This window comes from Rhinolophus hipposideros (genome assembly GCF_964194185.1).
Source record: "Rhinolophus hipposideros genome assembly, chromosome: 2".
Taxonomy (NCBI): domain Eukaryota; kingdom Metazoa; phylum Chordata; class Mammalia; order Chiroptera; family Rhinolophidae; genus Rhinolophus; species Rhinolophus hipposideros.
This window is the reverse complement of record NC_138048.1, coordinates 91,327,387-91,349,102: the sequence shown is the minus strand read 5'-3', so window position 1 is coordinate 91,349,102 and position 21,716 is coordinate 91,327,387. Positions and strand designations below refer to the sequence as shown.

Genomic DNA, 21,716 nt, shown 5'->3' with positions numbered 1-21,716 from the left:
AAAAAAAAAAAAACAGCAACGACACAACAACAACAAAAACTGAACCAATAATGCTGTCTTGGTGGGTTCCTGTGAAAATAAATAAAAATATATATGCAATTTCTACAATAATACCTAAACTTGGTAGATGCTATTTAACTCCAGACATTATCATTAGTTTTGCAAATTATTCATTTGATTTTCTTTTATTTAGGGCACACTAGGTGGTTAAGATCAACTAAGGAAAAAATAGTAACATGTAAATGAAACTCACACTGAAAGGTATTATTCAATTGACACAGTATTTTTAATTATAGACCACACTAATTTTTTTAGGCTCAGCCCATCATTTGATACACAAAATAATACTTAGGCGATTAATCTAACTTCTGTATTTTTCATTCTAACTGACTAGTATGACAAAGTGATTTTAGTCCTGGGAATTGCATTCTTGATCCAACATTTAATAATTGTGTGTCCGTGGGCAAATTTCTTAATCCATAATCCCCAAGTCTAAATTATTTCATCTGTAATACTGGGGGTGCCAAAAAAATGCATACAAGTGGACACTCTGCTCCGTGTTGCTCAAGCAGTAGTTCGCCGTAGTCAGAAGTGTCTGGATGCTGATGGTAACCACTTTGAGCACCTCTTGTAATTGCAGAAGTCAAATGTAACTTGTATTCATCTTTTGTTGTCAGTATATATTGAGTATTACAATTTTAATAGTTATTTACTTTCTTAAAATGTGTATACATTTCTTTGGCACCCTCTGTATATGAGTAACATACTCTCAACCCAAATTCATGTATGCAATCCAGATCTTCGTAATTCGGAAGAAACCAAATCAACCATTCTAATCCTCATTCAATGTGAAATTCAAGGCCCTTTCCATGATTTCCATATATTCCCATAGGATGTGAAGGGACTCTTGCCTTCTGTTGCAGGAAAATCTGGGTCTTTTGCCACAGAGCATTAACACTCAGAAAACATGGGCTTTTTCTGCTCTGTTTGCTATTGTATTTCCAGTGTTCCAAATGCTGTATGCAATTCAGCATTTTGTTCAGAATTTTTTTTGCGTGATTTAATTAACAGACTGACTCTCCTTGTATGCCTAGGTTCTTTAAACTCTCTGCTCTTGAAATAAATAAATGAAAAATAATAATTACTGAGGTTCTCAACTCTTAACAGTATAACTGGCAAAACATTAAAACAAACAAACAAACAAACAAACAAAGCTATATCTTCTGTCCTTCTATCACCAGAAAGTCAGCAGCACAGAATTTGTTACTTATATGGTTTGTCATACCACTTCGTCGAAGACAAGACCATGAATAGACCTTTTAGAATAAATATATATATACACATATATATATATGTATATGTATATATATACATATATATATACATATATATGTGTATATATATATATTTTTTTTTCTTCCTCTTAGATTTGTTAGTTAAAAAGTGTGTGTGGGAGGGGAATGAAAAGCTAAGCATAGTGCCACGGTGCATAGTAAGTTCTCAATAAAAAGAGCTCCCATTAAACAGAAAGAGTTTCACATATACACAAGTTTCTTCAGTCATTTAGAGATATGAAAATCTATGTAACATTGGAGTTAATGAAACTGGCAGTCATTTTATAGATGAGGGAATTGAGAATTGGAGAGGTTAACTAACTTCTCAATGGACACACAGATTGTAGCCTGAATCAAGCTTAGATATTCTGGCCATGACTAACGGCTATAAAAGTTGATAAATACTAATTCTCAATTTGTTTATCATACCAGAGACTGGAAACCATTCATAGAATGGCAGTGAACCACAATTATCAAGGCATGGATTGTTCAACTGTCTCCTAGAGTCATTTTTGCTTTTTGGGGGAACAGTAAAATATAGGATTAATTTTTATAAAATGCGTTTAAAACATTCAGATGGAAAACTTCCTATTTCCCAGTCCTGTGCATGTAGAAAGTTTCTCAATTTTTATCCTAACTGTTTTCTCCTTTATGCTTTTCACTTCAAAGTCAAAGCTAAGTTCAGTTACTAATGTAAAGAAACACATTTGTTTAGAGAAGAAGACTGGATTTAAGTTAATGAATAAGCTATTTCGTCATCTTCTCATATCTGTTTAGAAAGGCTTCTTTTCAGCTGGATAATTATTTGTTTGCGGGGACTATTCAGTACAGTGTAGGTTGTTTAGTAATACTGCTGGCCTCTACCCACCAAATGCCATCAGCTTCACATCATTTGTGACAAGAATAAATGTCTCCCCAAAATGTTGGCAAATGTCCCTTAGGAAACAAAATGGTGAACGGATGCCAGATGCTTTAAATTATCAATCAGGACATAATCCTAGAGTGACTTTCAAAATTTGTTGTATGTCTGAATAAACAAACAAACAAACACACAAAAAACTGTCTGGTCCCTATCTGGGTCCCACATTGGGATATTCTGATTGAGTAGGTTTTCTATGGGCCCAGGTAGTCACTTTCATACTAAACCATACTAAACCCCCGGTGATTTGGGCACACACACAAGAGAGAAACACCACCACAGAGAACACATGCGGCTCTGCTATTAGAGAAGCTCACAAATAGACTCTCACCAATAAAGGTCTCGCAGGAAGTCTGTCTTGGTTACTCCACGTTACCTAGGACACCTGAGCTGGTGAGATATTTTTGTCACCGAAGTCTGGGGACTGTCAACATACATGTACACTAATAAATGTAGAGGGAAAAAGCAGCTACTGTGTTTCCCCGAAAATAAGACCAGGTCTTATATTAATTTTTGCTCCAACAGACGCATTAGGGCTTATGTTCAGGGGATGTCATACCGAAAAATCATGCTAGAGCTTATTTTCTGGTTATGTCTTATTTTGGGGGGAACACGGTAGCTCATCCACTCTCCAAAAGCCCATTTCAGACTGGACCCAGTATTATGACTTAGAATGTCTGTTTGGAAGTGTGGGTTATAATGGATCAGCCAAGTTTTCACATTCAGGCAGAATGACATAGTGGTCACGAGCTAGAGACTTACTGTGTTTCATTTCAGGCTCTACTATTTATTTACTAGCTGTGTAACCTTACACAACTTATGTGATCTCTTTCTAAACCTCAGTGTTCTCTTTTCTAAAATGAGAATAATTACAGTTCCTTGGGGTAAACGGAATAAGGCCCCTCAAAAGAGGTCGATGTCTGAAATACCCAGAACCTGTGAATATGTTACTTCTCATGGTAAAAGGGACTTTGCAGATTTTAATAGGATTTTGAGGCTGGCAGATTGCACCGGATGTTTTGGGCAGGTCCAATGCAATCATAAGCATCATTGTAAGAAGGGAGATTTGACTACAGAAGAGGAGAGGGTGATATGACAATGGAAGCAGGAATTAGGGTGATGTGGCTAGAAGCCAAGGAACATAAATGCTCTCTAGAAGCTGGAAGAAGCAAGAGATTCTTTTCTGCAACTTCCTAAAGAAACTAGCTTTGCTGACATCTCAATTTTAGCGTCATAAGACTCACTTCAAATTTCTGACCTCCAGAACTGTAAGAAAATAAATTGGTGGTGTTACGAGCCTTCAAAATTATGGTAAAATGTTACTGCCGCAACAGGAAACAGATATGTTATCTCATGGGGTAGCTATGAGGATTGAGTTAATACACATGTAGCATTTAAGTATCAGTAAGTATCAATGTGTCATCTTTTATTGTCCATAATGTATCGTATGCCCCTAAATCACAATTTGGTTCTGAATAACCTATCATTATTAACATGTTCCATAATGGTTTCTCCATAAACACACCAATGACTTGCATGGAGAACAGAAAAGTCTACCTGTCACATCCCACTTATTCAAGTTGCCCTAGAGCTTCTACAGTTAGGACAACCTGGATCCAAACTGTGGCAAACCCACTTTTCATCTGAATGGAGACAAACTTTCCCTGTGAAGAAGTGGGATGCCACTGGATAAGTTAGAGTTATAGGGCCACACATGACCACAAAGTCTAAATGTATTGCTGAAACCTACGATTTATACTGTTGGGTTCTTAATTCGAAAAATATAAGATAAAGTTATATATGCAGATTTGTATCATTTTTTGCTTAAAAATATATCTGGTTATAATTTCTTTTTGAGAAACGTATTTCTTAAAATCTATATTATTGTTTCTTTTAAAAATAAAGATAGCCATGTAAAAAAGTCAAACAAATTATAAACACAAACCAACGTGAATGACTTCTTAAATCTTGTCATTATAAAAGGAGGACTCTTCATCCATGATGGTAAAATTACAATCCTTTCTAATTCCATAAAATAGTTCAGCTAACATCTTTATAATATGTTCAATTCAAAAATCACTGTTTCATACAATATTTTATTTGCATCGTACTTACGAGGTAGGTAAAGGATGTACTTACTCTTAGTCCCATTATTAGTCCCATTTTATAGATAAGAAAATTGAGGCAAAGGGAATTTAATGATTTGCCTCACACCAACATCTTCACTCAGTAGTAGAGAGTAGGTTAGACTTCAGATATTCTGACTCCTACTTCAACATTTTTAATAACATTGAGAGGTTGTGAACTACTAGATAATAGATTGGCTGGCGTAGGCCTCCCTTTGTTTCTGTGATTATGCTAACAGGGTTAAATAAGGGCTTCACTTTATTTTATAATTATCAGCAGTAGACAAGACATAGTTATTAATAAGTCAGGAAGGTTATCCATTAATTCTGACATCCTTATGGAATATTAAGAGTATCTGCATCCCCTTTTGAAAGTTTATTTACCTGGTGTAAAAAGTTTAAAAAATATACAGCTTAATCATGTTTTAAATGACATGGTATAATTGGTGACGTTTTCGAGGCCAAGAGGAAGAGATGCATTGGGATTCCTTGCATGGATCAGTGCAAGGAAACAGAGATGTAATGTACAACACGATGCGTGGCTCCAGCAGTCAACACGGTTCAGTCAACACGGTTCCTAGCCTCCAAGCACAGAACGATTAGCGACTTCAGAAAGCCCCTGGGGAGAGTGACAGCACTGTGTGTGGATAGCCGGTTGCTCACTAACCACACCATCCTGCCTCGCATGGGAAATTTCCGATGACTTTTTCTTGTGCTGTTCCTTATAAGCTCTGTGTTTTCCGAGCACCAACCTGAGAGAGGGCTGATGCAATGGTACTTAGCCCACAGCTTGTGCAGTCAGGCTTATGTCTGTCCCTAGGACAATGCACTGTGGTTCTGATAACAGATGGCCGCTTTTATCAGTGTTCTAGTTCTATCAGAGCTTTAACAAGGGCGACCATCCAGGGGTGAAACCATCTTGGTCCACAGTGCCTATGTGTAGTGGGCAGTAAGGATGAAAGCACACTTACTTCACTCTGTTGAGATGTCTACTTTGTGACACTGTGCCATCGGTTTATGGTACACAAATACTTTCATTCTTGGCAGAAGGGAAAAGGAGAAAGACGATTCTGTTGTATAACATGTATTAGTTGTCATTCAAAATGTGATTAAGCTGTGTATTTTTTAAACTTTTTACACCAGATAAATAAACTTTAAAAATGGGATGAAAATATTCTTAATATCCCATAAGGATGTCAGACTTAATGCATAACCTTCCTGACTTTTTAATAACTATGTCTTGTCTACTGCTGGTAATTATTAAATGAAGTGAAGACCTTGTGTAACCTTCTTAGCACAATCACAGAAACAAAGTGACTCCTATGCCAACCAATCTATGATTTGGTAATTCACATCCTCTCATTTTTTAAGGCAAACATCAAATGCAAATTTGATGCTCCTTTTTTTTTTTTAAGTTCTTATTTACTGGTTTAATCATAACAATGTACATCAGATGGATTTTGCATTTTTCAAGAGAAATATTAAATATTCATTGAGAGAAACTTTTTCATTTCTGAAAGATTCTTTAATACACTGTCATGACATTTTCACAGAATGAAAGACATTGCTGTAATAGAATATAGTCACCCATATCAAGTGTTAGTAATTCACAATTTACTCCCTTTTATCTCATTAATTTTTATACATTCTTCTTTCAGTTCCTGTTACTCATTGGAACATATATTCCAGCAGCCTTTGTTCAAGATGCTAATGGTTGCTTTGGGAAATTCTATCAATTATTATTTTCCTCTTGTATATTTTTAATCCCTTAGGTCATTGTCCTCCTAGTCTGAATTAAAGAAGAAAAAAAAAATCACCCTTTGGTTTTACCTGTTTCTCAAGGGACATACCTTCAACAGCGTTTGTAGAATTCAGAATAAAACCTATGGATGTGGGCATAACTACCGACTGGGAGATATGAGTATCGTTGATCGTTGCCTCATTCTTACATTGTATTTAACATTTGATTCATTTAAAATATTACATGAAAGAGAAAAGAGAAAAGATATTTGCTTTGTTTCTCTGTTTTAGGTCATCTTTAGTATGCCACACATGTTTTCTGAGTTTTTGTGTTTCCTACCATAAAGTATCTTTCACTTAGATGTGTAGTTTTTATAAAATGATCCATGATCAAAGTATAGTTTGATACTGAGTTATATTTATGTATGCCCAAAATGTTAAGTCTTCTTTTCTTATACCCATGCATCAGAGGCAGTACAGCAAAGCGATTAAGAATAAACTCTTTGTAAGGTACTCATGCTCATATAATTCCTTTCATGATATACTAGCTACATGGCCTTAAGCAAGTTGCTTAAGATTTCAGAGATCATATTTGTATCTCAGAGGTACTGTCTACAAAGTAATTGAACAAATATTGCACTTTAAACAGCAGCACAAATATAACTCTAATTAGGGGAATGTTGGTTTAAGTAAGATTGGCTTAAGGAAAGTTTGCTTAAGTGAGAGCTGCAGATGTATGAAGTTTGGGTGTAAAATAACAAATTTGAATTTCCTGTGAGACTTCTCAGTGCTTTAAAGTCCAAATTTAGATGAAATATTTTAAATTATAAATGTCATACATGATATTATGAAGAAGTAAGCAGTTGTTCTTCATTTCAATACAAGTCTATAAAATATTTGGCACTCCTTTTTATATTAGATTCTATATCTTGACTTTTAATTATTTTTAAAGGAACCAGAGTAATACCTGCTTAACATATCCCATCATCTTTTCTACTAAAAGTGGTTCCTAAAAATTTAATGGGTTTTTAGCACTAGACACCACCTAAAATATTAATCCAACAAATATCCTTTAGACTCCATGGCATTCAGTACAGTTGCAAAAAATATTAGTATCATGAGGTATATTTTGTCAGTTCTCTTTCACTGAATTCCTGGGGGGCTACTTTCCCATAGATGTCTAAAAGCTAACTGAGAATCTGGTATTTTAAAGATGAATTTAAGTGGCTTTTGTGTGTGTGTGTGTGTGCATGTGTGTGTGTGTGTTTGTTTTTAATAGTAACACAATGAATTTCTGCAAGAAAAGGGAGCTGACAATTTTCATCATTCCTAACGATAGATTAGTATCTACATTTGTTCTGCTAAAAATATTTCTTGACATTACAGATTTATTTGAATTAGAAGAAATTTTGCTAATTAACAGATCTGACTCCTCAGTTCTATAGATGGAAATACTAAAACTGGGAGAATTAGAGAGAATTTCCCAGAGTCAAATTATTCTAGACTTGGTCTGAGATCTGAATGCATTGTTTCCTCGTTTTTTTTTAAACCAATTTTGCTCCAATATTTTTACATGTTCTTTCAACCTAAACAATTCATTTCCTCTAGAGAATAATACTTAGCTTCTGCTGTTTGAGTACATTGCAGGTTACCCATTGTGAAAATGGTCTTAAGAAAACTTCATTCTCGGGCTCTTGGGCCCGACTGGCAGCGGTGGGGAAGGACATGGCCCTGCTGTGCTACAACCGGGGCTGCGGCCAGCGCTTTGATCCCGAGATCAATGCCGACGATGCTTGCACATACCACCCAGGTGTTCCAGTTTTTCACGATGCATTAAAGGGTTGGTCTTGCTGTAAGAGGAGAACAACTGATTTTTCTGATTTTTTAAGCATTGTAGGCTGTACAAAAGGTAGACATAATAGTGAAAAGCCACCTGAGCCCGTCAAACCTGAAGTCAAGACTACTGAGAAGAAAGAACTGTCTGAATTGAAACCCAAATTTCAGGAGCACATCATTCAAGCCCCTAAACCAGTAGAAGCAATAAAGAGGCCAAGCCCAGATGAACCAATGACAAACTTGGAATTAAAAGTATCTGCCTCCCTAAAACAAGCACTTGATAAACTTAAACTATCATCAGGTAATGATGAAAATAAGAAAGAAGAAGACAGTGATGAAATTAAGATTGGGACCTCATGTAAAAGTGGAGGGTGTTCAAAGACATATCAGGGTCTGCAGAGTCTAGAAGAAGTCTGTGTATATCATTCTGGAGTACCTATTTTCCATGAAGGGATGAAATACTGGAGCTGTTGTAGAAGAAAAACTTCTGATTTTAATACATTTTTAGCCCAAGAGGGCTGCACAACAGGGAAACATGTGTGGACTGCAAAGGATACTGGGAAGAAAGTTGTTCCATGTAGACATGACTGGCGTCAGACTGGGGGTGAAGTCACCATTTCAGTATATGCTAAGAATTCACTTCCAGAACTTAGTCAAGTAGTAGCAAATAGTACATTGTTAAATGTGCACATTGTATTTGAAGGAGAGAAGGAATTTCATCAAAATGTGAAATTATGGGGTGTGATTGATGTAAAGCGAAGTTACGTAACTATGACTGCAACAAAGATTGAGATCACCATGAGAAAAGCTGAACCTATGCAATGGGCAAGCCTTGAATTGCCTGCAACCAAAAACCAGCAAAAACAAAAAGAAGATAAAACAGAATAAGTTGAGAGGGAATAAAAAGTGATTGCCTATTTCAGAATTCTTAATATGTGGTGATGTGGTGGCTTGCTACTGTAATCTTTTGTTCTGTTAATGTTGTTACTGTTGAATCTGGTATTTCAGGGTCAACAGTAGATTCTTAAAAGCCAAAGTCATTTTATCTTTTTGTGCCTCCCATTTTCCTTTTGAGTTACCTAAGATTGATTATTCATTTCTTCTCCCTTAGTTGTGTCCTATACTTGAAGAAGCTAAAAAATAGCTCATAAACAGTTACAGTATTTCTTAGTGTAATATTATGTTAAGCCAAGAAACATAAAGTAACATTTGTTCACTTCTTTCTATTCCATAATTAGTAAAGCAAGATGGAATGTCAAAATTTAAAAAAAAAAAAAAAAAAAAAGAAAACTTCATTCTCATCAAAAGTACTTAATGAATGCAATCTTCCAAGTCATTTTAACCCTACCAGTCTAAACTTATATCAACCAGATTTACTGCTATTCAGAGATTGGGGGGGGGCTCTAAAATCTAAAGTGTTGCTCTTGTAGATTTAAAAAATGCTGTCTCTGTTGCCAAGAAGTTTTAGATTTCAGATGATTGACCTTTGAGAATGACTGAGGATCAATATGAGGGCTGAAGGAGGAGAGGATGAGTAAAACAGAAAAAACAAACAACAACGACAACAAAAAAATGGAAAGAAACATTACAAAAAAAATAGGAAGATCTGTAGCATGGGAAAAATCATGGCCCAATAAAAGAGAGATGCTTTAAATATCACTAAAATTTTACTGTATTTTTGCATTAAAAAAGAAAAGACAAATACAAATTAAGGAAACAACTCATGTTTTCGTCATACACACACAAAAAAAGAGTCATGATATTTTAAGGCAGATTATGAACTGAACACATCTCCCAAATTCTTACATAAGCATAGGAGCAGTCCAATAGTGGAACTAGTAAACAAATGAACAGTAGTATCCACTGAATGATAGGCAGCTTTATATGACCTAGAATGGCAACTTTTTTTAGCCACACTCACAACAACTTTCTCAGAATGACCATTTGAAAATTAGCTATATTTTAAAAGAAAACCCAAAAGGTAGGTTCATCTCTACCTTTCATAATGTATATGTTGTAACATCTTCCTCAAATCCTTTCCAGACCCATATTACTCATTTCTCAATACAAACATGATGTTTAACCTCAACTATTAGGTGGATTTTTTTTTTGCCCCGTTTCTAGTGAGCAGCCAGACCTTTTCGTAATTATGTGTTCAGAACTTGGATCAAGATCATATTTGACTCCTTATTCTGACAAACCTCTGAGACACTGTTGCTCATTCAATGGAAATCCCCACCTCCAACTTTTAGTGATTACTGTTATTAAATCCTTAATTTTCAACAGTTAATTTTGACCAACAGCTCCTAGAATTTTAAGACCCATTGTTTCTTATTAAAAATGATTTTGCATGGACAGTTATGTTTAAGATTGAATTGTCACAGTTACAATTAGCTAAAAATTACAATGGTCTAAATTTCATGTATGATGAATGCAAGTACAATGGCTGGAAATCTCGAATTATTCTATACGCTATCTAGTATTAATTGCATAAAATTAAATGTTCATTTTTATTTCAATTATGCAGTATGGTCTTAAAGTCCAGAAACGTAGAGCATATAATTTCATTTTGTAAAACCTTTTTGTAATGTAAGCAATTATTATGTGTTTTTTTTCATCTGCTCTAAACTTTATGGTGACCTGAACTTAGTATATCGGACATAATAAATAAATAAATAAATAAATGAATGAATGAATGAATGAATGAATGAATGAATAATAGTTCTAAGAATTTTGCCAACTTCAAAACCATGATAAAATGGGAGATCCAAGATGGCAGAGTAGATATACACTGTGCATGAGTCCTTCCATGAACACATTAAAATTACAACTAAATTACAACCTAGAGAACCATCTGAAGTCTAACTGAACAGAAGTCTTATGACTAAAAATATAAAGAAGTCAAGTCTGGTAGGCAGGGTGGAGACGTGGAACGGCCCTCAAAACTCCATCTGTGGTGGTTGAGAATCAGGAGGGATACCTCAGCCATGGAGTTTTGCCCCTGGAGGACCAAAGGGACCCCAGGCAACCACGCCAGGCTCCCAGCCCAGAGTACTGGTGACAAGAAGAGGAGGCCCACAACCCCTGGCTGTACAAAAAGGGGATTCCGACGGTTGGGCGAAACAGAAAAGTGTGAGAAACCCAGACAGTTTCTTAAATGGCCAGCACACAGACTCACTCGCTCGCAGGCACTTACCTTGGGCTCCAGCTGAGGAACAGTAATTCAGGGGTCCTCGAAGCCATAAACAGGGCGACTGAGAAGTGCAGCCTAAGCGGGAGGACTGGTGGAAAGTTGGTATTTTCCCAATGAGAGGTCCTCTTTCTGTGCAGCTGGCAGGCTATTGCCATCTTTCCTGTGTTGAGCCCGCCTCCCCCAGGCCAAATCTGAATCTGATTGGCCTGGTGAGGTCTGCTATTGTGCTCTATTGACTCAGCTGGGACCCACTTCACCTAACTGTTGCAGCACCAGAGGCATTTTCTCTTGGAGCAGTCAGTCCTGCCCACATTGCACTCTTTCTAGGAAAACTATCAGTGTCCACACGCTCCAGGTAGGCGGCAAATGGCCTCAGTGTGCTCTGAGAATTTTTCTGAGTCACTTCCAGCTCAGTACTAACACCAAACCAGAGTCTACATTAACCTAGTGACCATTACACTTCCCACCTTAGAGACTCCCTGAGATCTTGCCTCACTTAACTCGTGTACCACACCAGGCTTTAACAGTGGCTGAGCCTTAAGGAAGATGGCAGGTTGCAGCAAGCCTTGGAGTGTCCTGGCTTTCTGTAGAAATACTCCAGGTCTGGTACTGTTGACAGCCATCCTTGGATCACAGCCTGGCTTCTCCCACATGTCTCCAACTTTAGCACAGGCAGCGAACAACTTTGGATTGCTTTTTAGCTCCTAGCAGGTAGCTCCCAGCCAGTCACAGGCAGTGGCTGACCTGGGTCTGCACTAGAGCTCCTCTCAAGAAGCCCCAGAACTAACATACTTGAAGGTTGCCTTCAGACCACAGCAGAGCACCACCCAATTTGCCCTACAAGTGGCACACAAAAGGTGGTCTCAACAGGTGCCAGAGTCTGCTGGGGATAAGCCCACTCAGTGGGGTAAGCTCCCCACACAATAGCCTGTAAGCTGTGAACGTGGCCAAACCTCGTAGACAGCCAGCCTCAGGGCCAATCTTACCCACTGAGATGCCAATAGCAATCAAGGCACAACTATAATACAAGGACACATACAAGACACACAAGGGACACTCCTGGAGTACCTGGTTCAGGTGACCAGGAACACTGTGCTACTGGGCACCACAGGGCACCTATTACATAAGGTCACCTGGCCAAAAATAGGAGACATAGGAAATCTACCTAATACATAGGAAAAAAAACACAGAGAGACAGGCAAAATGAGGACACAAAGAAATATATCCCAGGAAAAGAACTAAACAAAATGATGGCAAGCAACCTACCAGACACAGAGTTCAAAAAAATGTTTATAAAGATGCTCAAGGAACTTAGTGAGAACTTCAACAAAGAGATAGTGAGCATAAAAAAAGGACATAGAAATCATAAAAAAGAACCAGTCAGAAGTGAAGAATACAATAACTGAAATGAAGAATGGACTGGAAGGAATCGTCAGCAGACTAGATGAAATAGAGGATCGAATCAGTGGTTTGGAAGATAAGGTAGCAGAAAACAACCAATTAGAACAGTGTGGAAAACACCAAAATGTCCTTTGATAGATGAATAGATAAAGAAGTTGTGGTATATATACACAATGGAATACTATTCGGCAGTAAGAAAAGATGAAATAGGACCATTTGTGACAACATGGATGGATCTTGAGAGTATAAGCTAAGCGAAGTAAGTCAGACTGGAAAAGCAGAAAACCCTATGATTTCACTGATATGTGGTATATAAACCAAAAACAACAAAAGAATAAGACAAACAAACGAGAAACAAAAACTCATAGACACAGACAATAGTTTAGTGGTTATCAGAGGGTAAGGGAGGTTGGGGGTGGGAGATAAGGTTAAAGGGGGTCAAATATATGGTGTTGGAAGGAGAACTGATTCTGGGTGTTGAACCCACAATGTGATATGTAGATGATGTATTACAGAATTGTACACCTGAAACGTATGTAACTTTACTAAGCACTGTCATACCAATAAACTTTAATTAAAAAAAAAAAGAACAGCAGAAAGAAAACAGAATTTAAAAAAAATGAGGATAAAAAAATGGGACAACATCAAGTGTAACAACATTTACATCATTGGGGTACCAGAAAGAGAAGAGAGAAAGCAAGGGATTTAGAACCTATTTAAAGAAATAATGACTGAAAACTTTCCTAACGTGGTGAAGGAAAAAGACATACAAGCCTAGAAAGCACAGAGTCCCAAAAAAGATGAACCCAAACAGGCCCACATTATAATCAGAAAGGTTAAAGACAAAGAAAGAATCCTAAAGCAGCAACAAAAAGGCAACTAGTTACTTATAAGAGAGCTCACATAAGATTGTCAGTTTATTTCTCAACAGAAACTTTACAGGCCAGAAGGGACTGGCACAAAATATTCAATGTGATGAAAAGCAAAGACCTACAACCAAGATTACTCTAGCTAGCAAGGCTATCATTTAGAATAAAAGGACAGATAAAGAGTTTCCCAGACAAGATAAAGATAAGGAGTTCATCACCACCAAACCAGTATTGCAAGGAATGTTAGAGGAAGTTAAGATAAAAAAAAAAATCAAAATTATGAATTATAAAATGGCAGCAGCTACATGTCTATCAACAATTATTTTCAATGTAAATGGATTAAATATTCCACTCAAAAGATATACGAGGGCTGAATGGATAGGAAAACAAAACACTTACAAAACTTTTATTTTCTCTGGACATTGATGTTCTGCTTCAGGGATTTAGTTTCCCTATTCTTATTTTACATTATATTAACCTTCATTTGAATCAAGTTAAGGATATAATAGTTAAATTTTTAATTTTACAAGTTAGTAATTTTACAACGTTGTAATTTTACAACGTTGAGCTTCAATGTCTGCTCTGTCATGGTGGAATTATTTTTAAAGATAATAACTGTCAGTGCTTTGTGTATGTAGGAAATGATCACTCATAAATTGCTGGTGGACAAATTAATACACTTTTTCACAGGGCATTCGTTATATATTATATGTTAATTTCACTAAAATGTTTACATCAAATGTGTATATATATATAGCTAAATAAGCTCATTCTTGGGTTCTATATATTGGTGCTATAAATGGAAATATTTATAGAAAAAATTAAAATGAGAATATTAAAAGATATTCTAGTCAGATTTAAAAACAAGATAGGCATTTCCAGAGTTGAGGGAAGGGACCAAAATGCAGAACTACAAGTGTACCTAAAACTACACACCTGCTAACTGAATTTGAAAGCAGGCATCAGCAACCAAAATGGAGTAGAAAAGAAATAGCCTGTAAGGAGACAAAAAGTTTAGGTTCAAGAATCACTACAAAGAGAATAAATGACAACAACTGCACTTTTTGTTTTCCTACAGGCATCTTTAATTAGGTGCATGTTAAAGTGAAAGCAGAAAACCTACCTCCTTTTTTTGTTGTTGTTTTTTGTTTGTTTTTCTTCTTCTGAGAAATAGAGGCGGGGGCGGGGGGGAGCTATTTACAATAGTTAAAAACTGCCAAACTTTATTTCAGTCTCCAATCAAATTTACATTTGAAGCAACATGTTGAGAGAACTTTTGTTGTTTTTTAAAGAAAAGGAAGATAAATACAGTATTAAATAGTATCTTTCCAAATTTAGCATCTATGTCTATAAGATTTAAATTATTACCTCTTGTCATTGTCTTCCCCCCCAAAAAAAATTACATACTTTTAACTAGAACCTATTAATTCGTAGACCAGGCAACACACAAAAATTGAACAGTCATAGGTTTAGAGACAATGTATAAATAGAATTCTAGATCAGTGATTAGGAGATTCACAAATGGTATGGTGGTAAACGCTCACAGAATTATTATGTACTGACTTATGTAATGGGCATGAAAACACATTAAGCTTGACTCGTAAAAATATGTATGGTCCCAATTTATGAAATACTGTCAACATTTGATTCAAACAAGAGCACTTAAGTTAAGAAACGCAATCCTTATTGAAAAGACTATGCCTTGAAGACAACATGTGGTTTATGAGAAATTAGATTTCACTAATAATGAAATGAAGGAGATGCTTGTTACAAACAGTGGGACTCTAGTAAAGATGACTATGTTGTAGGGAGGAATAATTAAAAAGGTATTTTTCTATCATTACAGGTAACCTTTTAAGGAACCTAATGTTCTGACTAAATGATGGCCAAGCTATTTTTGAATTGTAGAGAAAATATATTTACATTAAATAGCAAAAACGTTCCTCTACCACACATTATATTTTGTCTTTTTTATTTGATATTATATATTTCAAGTTAATTTTTCAACATTATCAATGTCTCCTTTCTCCAAACTGTTACTACATAATTTATGAAAAAAAGAAAAGTGAAACAAACTAAAAGGTGACTCAAATAACATTTTTCAAATTTAACACACTACAATATGACATTAATATTTTTAAAATGTCTTTGACAGCAGTTATGCATATAGTTGAGCAAAATAACTCCACAAAGATTTTTTTTTTTTTTTATGAAAAACAATGGTTTCTGCCACCAACTCCCTTTTTCCTTCTCTTCTAAGGTTTCTTTTCAGTCAGCAAACTATTTTTGAATTTACCTCTTTATAGCTAAATTATGTGATTGCATTTTGGTTTTGTAGGTTTAAGCATTATTTATTTTCCAACCTAGAAGACAATCAATTAAATCTCTCTGTTTTCCTCCCCATCACCTACATGAATGCCCTCATCTTCCCAATTCGATTATATGGTAATTTTTGATAGATCAAATGTTTAACTTACAAAAACAATGCACGCGCTTTCATAGCTAGTTATGCAATAAATTATAATTAATTTAAATGTTTTCTAAAATTTTTCCTACTATTCCCATAATACATAGTTGCATTTTTTGTTGGTGGTGTTAGTTATTTGCTTAGTTCTCAATGTATACTTCCTACAACAGTTTTTCATGTCTAAATCTCTTCTTAAAACATTCAGAACCATCAGCTATTCCATCAGTGTTATTTCTAAAGATGTCTCTTGAAGTACTTGGAGCTGATCTACTCTAGAATGGTTACCCTCTAAGTCAGTCGCACAGTTGTCACCTTGAGATTTCTATTGACACTTACCTGGGAAGTCCGTTAGTTCTCCAGTTTATGCAGCCTAAAGCTTCTTCCTTTTTACACTCCTGTGCTTTAGTAGTGAACATGACCCGGAAACAGCTTAAAAAGGGCACATGGGAGAGAAAAAAACTCTGAGTATGTTAAATAAAAAAATATACTTATTTTTCCTTGACGCTAGATGAGTATTTAGTGTTGAACAATATTTAAAGTTGAAAATAATTTGATTCAGCATTTTGAAGAAGTGGTCCCATTACTTTTGGCTTCCAGTGTCATCAATGGGGAATCTGAAGCCACTGTTTTCTTATCATTTGTATTTGACTATTATTTTTCCTCAATTCTGTGGAATTTTCTCTTTGTCCACAATATTCTGGAAGTCCATGTGCCTTGATGCGGTTCTACTTTCAAATATAATACATGTGGAATTGTATGTTCCTGCATTTGGAGACATCTTAATATTTTAGGTATGATAGTTTTTCTGTTTTCTCTATTCTCTTTTTTTAGGAATAGTACATATTTAGATATCAGGTTGTATCTTTTCCCTATTTTTCTTACTTTAGTCACTTTTCTCTTTTTCAAGAGGCCCGCTTTATACTCCAAAATATTTTTCAATTTATTAATTCTGTCATCCTTGCTTTAATTCCCTATGGTTCAATTACCAGCGTGTTCTCGTATCTTTTATATAGTAACTTTTGCATGATTGCAATATAGTATTATTTAACTCTCTGATGTTCTTAACGCTAGTTTTCTTAAAGCTTTTCTACTCTTAATGTAATTTCTCGTTATATAATTTCCACTTCAAAGTGTTTTCTCTGTTTTGTTTTCTTCCTTTGAAAAGTTTCCCTCCTCAGATGTCTGGTAATCCTTTATTGCCTGCTTGTATTTTAAGTGGGGAATGAAAAGTTTTAACCTCCTGGCTTGTGAATGCAATTTCTCTCCTGTGAGCTCCACTCTAGGGTGATCTTGTTGGCCTATTTAGTTGGGGAAACTTAGCTCGGTTCTTTGCATCTTTGGGGTTCATTAGATATCTCAGCAGAGAATCTGGCAATTTCCTATCTGCAGATAAAAGAAATATGTTTGTTGGCACGTTGGGTGACCATGTAGAATTATGTCTGAATATCTTACAAAACAGAAGTACTTGGATGCTTAATCCTACTGTGTCAATAAGAGTCTAACTAGAGGACAACCCACATAGTAATTTGAACAGGGAATGTGATATATAAATATGTATTAACTATACAGAATAAAGAAAATTATAGGGAATATCCTTTGGTAGAGGTAGAATCCCAAAGAAAGAAACACATTGGGAAAGGAGAACCCCTTGTCAAGCCTGGAGTTCAGATCTCATTAGAGAATGTATGGCTGTAACCCCACTGAACAGTGGAGAAGTTGGGTTTCCTTCGGGCAGAGCTAGCCTACATTTGCTGGGTAAATCGAAAACACATCTCTGGGATGTGGGTACTGAGGCTGCTACTAAGGGAACACAGTCAGGTTTGTACCTTATAGGGGTACAAATGATCAGGAAACTGAGGCCTGAACAGGCAAGGAACAAACTCCTCTCTAAAGGCAGATGGGTGAAGCAGTGAAAATGGCCTCTGGGAACTATTGGGGCGTGGGCTCACTTAAATTGCAAAATCTCAGTAGTTTAAAACCATGTGAACTCTTACTCAAGGGAGGTTCAAAATGAATATACTTCATTCATTAGCACATAAACTCCAAGTGACAATTGTGGGCTTGAGTTCCTTCCATATTTTTGACTCCACCAACTTTAAAGCTTGACTTCCAAGGTCACAATGGAAGGGGTGGAGGGAGGGAGCATGTATAGTAGTTTGTGGGAAGTTCATTCGTGTGTATTATATCAGATCTCAATAGACTAGAACTTAACCATATTTATTATTCCTCCTAACTTCAAGAGAAGCTGGGAAACAGTCTAACTCTGTGCCCAGAATGAAGGGGAAAAATAGGTTTAATAGTTAACTTACAATGTTGGCTACACCAGTATTGTATAAAAGTTTTTGGGTATTATTTAGTATCCAACAAATTGCCTATAACTGCTCAATTTTAAGTGATGTATGGTGGCTCTGTAATATTTCTTGATTCAAGTTTATGAAGTATAATTATCTAGAAATGAAGACATTTTATCATGATTTCATTTAAACATAGTTCACTTAAAACATTTATTACATTGTCAATAGAACTTTGAGTACACATACAATATTATGATAAAGTCAATTCTGTATTAAACACTGTCTCTCAATACTGTGATATGTACATTCAGAGAAATCATTGGGTTGAAAGAGATGAAATAAACTGCAAATCTATTCTATTTGCTCTCATAGCCACTTTGTTACCAAACCCATTTTGTTTTCCACCAAGAGAAAATTGATGCTCAGTATCCAGTGGCTACAGGTCTGATAAATTATTTCCCTGATCATTTATCAGTCCTCATGTGGTGCAAAGTTTCAGGTAGCTAACATCAGGGGGAAACCAAAGAGAGAAGTAATAGTGAAAGGAGCAGAGGCTCTAGTATTTAGGAACTCATAAAATAAAAAAAAAAATTAAAAATGAGAATTAATGAGATAGCAAATTGAGATTCCCTGCAAATCACATCTCCATGGTTTTGTATTAAGGCAAGAAGAGTCCATGTCAGTTACAGATACTTCAGTAAAGCAAAGGGTAAATGTTTAGTTAGCCATTTTAGACCATTGTGGTTGCATTTCTGCCTCTTATTAGAGAAACAACACTGGTTTCTCTTAATGTTCTATTTGGCTGAATATTGTATCTTGTAATTAAAAAAATAAGGCTATTAAAATTGTCCTAAAATCACATCACAGATTGGATGTTGTAGAGAGAAATTTAGATTAAAAACACATACTTCTAAAAATCTGCATTATAACATTTTGCAGAACATTCTTCATCTACAAAAACAACCCAGGATAAAGGTATTAAATCTAAGTTGGAGTATTCAATTTGTAACAAGTTTTTCATAACAATGATATATTGGAATAGTCAAAGGTTGATGCATGTATATATTTAAAATGTTTCTCTTCTATGAGTACACTCATAGACAAATCCTTCAATTTTTGTTGGAATATGTAAACATAATAATTACACAATGATAATTTCAAGAGATGGTCTTGATTCTCAGAAGGAATCTATTCTATTGTTTTGTATGGGTATTACGGGGCCACTTGAACTATTTTTTTAGGTGGATTTTTTGCCACACTTTATTGATCATTATCCGGTGTCTCTTTTTCCTATGTCACTCTTTTCTAATACAAATTACATACATAACCCAGGTTAGTTTTCGGAAACATCTCAGAGTCCCCTTTTTTCTCAGTGATCCAAGAATCTCCAATGACTTCTTCTTGCCCAACATTTGAATATATTAAAGATTTTCATAATTCAATGTCATTAATCAATATATTTAACAGATGTCAGACTAATCTTTTTATTAATCCACAAACGTAACATACTTATCCCTAAAGTCATGATTTTGTTTATGCCATTCCTAGAATCAGAAATGTCCTAGTTACTTTTCCCTAACACTTAAATGTCATTCCTCCGAAGTTATGGTCAAATTCTTGTAAATGTCACAAGGAAACCTAAGGCTTCATCAGGCCACAACCCTTTGTTCATTCTCTTTGCTTCTGCCATATTAATTTGTTCTCCAATGAAGTTTATGCTACACTCCCACTCTCGGGTACTTTATTGTAATGGCACACTATTAAATTCTGAGATATTTTTAATGTTAAAAACTAGGGCATGGAAAATATTATTGTGTATTTGAAATTGACACAAGTTACTGGAGATAACTTAAGTTGATAGGACTTTGTACAGTGCAAATTTGATCATTTCTATCCTCAGCTGATAATATCCATGAATATCAGGAATAATATCCAATCAATTCCTGAAAATTCATCCTTTTTTCTGTACAGCATTAAACACCTGTAACTCAAAATACTTGAATGAATCTCATTAAATACAATTTCTCTTATATGAAATATACTTGATTTCTTCAATGTGTGATGAGCTTGGAAAAATTAATGAAGAACAGACCAACACTGATTTTTAAAACTGGCAAGTATGTGAATAGACAATTTATAGAAAAGCAAATAAAATGATTCAGACTTCTTTTTTTAATAGCTTTATCTCAAACTTAATGAAATTGCTGAAAAATGAAACAGAAGTAAAATAACACTTTTTTCAGTTATTAGATTAGCAAATATTATGAAGTTTATTAAATTTCTGTAGCTGGGAAACTGTGTGTGAAAAAAGCACACATTTTTGGTGTGAATACCTAAGGTTATTGCAAAACTAAAAATGAAGCTATCCTTGTACAAAAAAGACAGATCAATAAGAATAACATAGGGGATAGTGTCAGCGTCCTATTTATATCCTCTCTACATCTTTACTATAAGAAGGCAACTTCATGTGAACATGTATGTTTTTTGCCTGAAGTTTCTTTTTTTTACCCGCTAGCTATAAGAGTTTGCTCAGACCGTGTGCAGAGAAATCCAAAAGTACAAGAGAGCTAAGGCCCCTGTAAGCAGTCCACAATCAATAATGGACTGAATGGGGAGTTGCTGGTAAGCGCTACAGCTTCTTAGCCCTTGGATTGGAACAACGAAGATGTGTTCTCCTCTGTGTGCCCCAGCTGTCCAGCTAGACTGAGCTCCGGTGGCCCAGAGTGACAAGTTTCTTACAAATGCACTGCTTCTTGGATTCTCTTCTCTTTTTGTATCTCTTTCTTCAATCCCTGTCCTGTGTTTCTGGAATCACTCCCAAATAAACAATTTGCACCCAAGAACTTTTGTCGTATTCTATTTCTGGTGGAACCCAAACTGAGATAGATATTGTTAACAACAACAACAAAAAATTACGTTGCAATAAAGAATAAAAAAGCATCTTTTAAGCAAAGGAAAGATTGCAATCAAGGGCACAGATTCAGATAGCAACCTAAGTTGTGCTCCAAAGGGAACAAAGAAAGGCAGAGTTTATAAAGGGAAAACAAAAAACAAGACTTGTTCTCATTTAAGTCCTCCATGTAAATGACAATGTTGGTTAGTTTGGATTGTAAATGGAGGATGCTGGTTATTGAAATAGATTAGTTCCTTTCAAATTGAAGAATGCAGATAATCCCCTCACCCTGTTGAAGAGGAAGTAAAGTCCATATATGTCCATGTAGCAATCACTGATTCAGGATGTTTGCTGTTCTGCCTTGAGTTGAGTTTAACAATTGATCAGCAACTTAAAGATAGCAGCAAGAACTGAGAGACATGAGACATGCACAGGCCCCATTTCCTTAATGGCCACCCAACTCTATTTTAAGTGACACTCTCAGACATACTTATTGTATTTACACCATTATCAATATCCATTGCAACCTTGCTTATAAAAGGAAAGAATTTGAGGAAGATATTTATATGCTTATCTATAAAGATTGGCTGAATGCATTATGTTTATCCTTTCAGTAGAGCAGTATGTTTCCTTTAAGATGAATG

At 35.5% G+C, this 21,716-nt stretch overlaps 1 protein-coding gene across 1 annotated transcript; it reads left to right on the top strand.

The window, feature by feature from the left end:
- The first annotated feature begins 7,814 nt into the window (after positions 1-7,814).
- Positions 7,815-9,414, top strand: LOC308509395 (cysteine and histidine-rich domain-containing protein 1-like). Its single transcript, XM_081077374.1, has one exon. The coding sequence runs from the start codon at positions 7,845-7,847 to the stop codon at positions 8,841-8,843; it is 999 nt and encodes a 332-aa protein (XP_080933500.1). The 5' UTR covers positions 7,815-7,844; the 3' UTR covers positions 8,844-9,414.
- The last annotated feature ends 12,302 nt before the right edge of the window (positions 9,415-21,716 follow it).

Excerpts from the sequence above, each read along its gene's own strand:
- LOC308509395 (XM_081077374.1), top strand. The coding sequence starts at position 7,845 with ATGGCCCTGCTGTGCTACAACCGGGGCTGCGGCCAGCGCTTTGATCCC.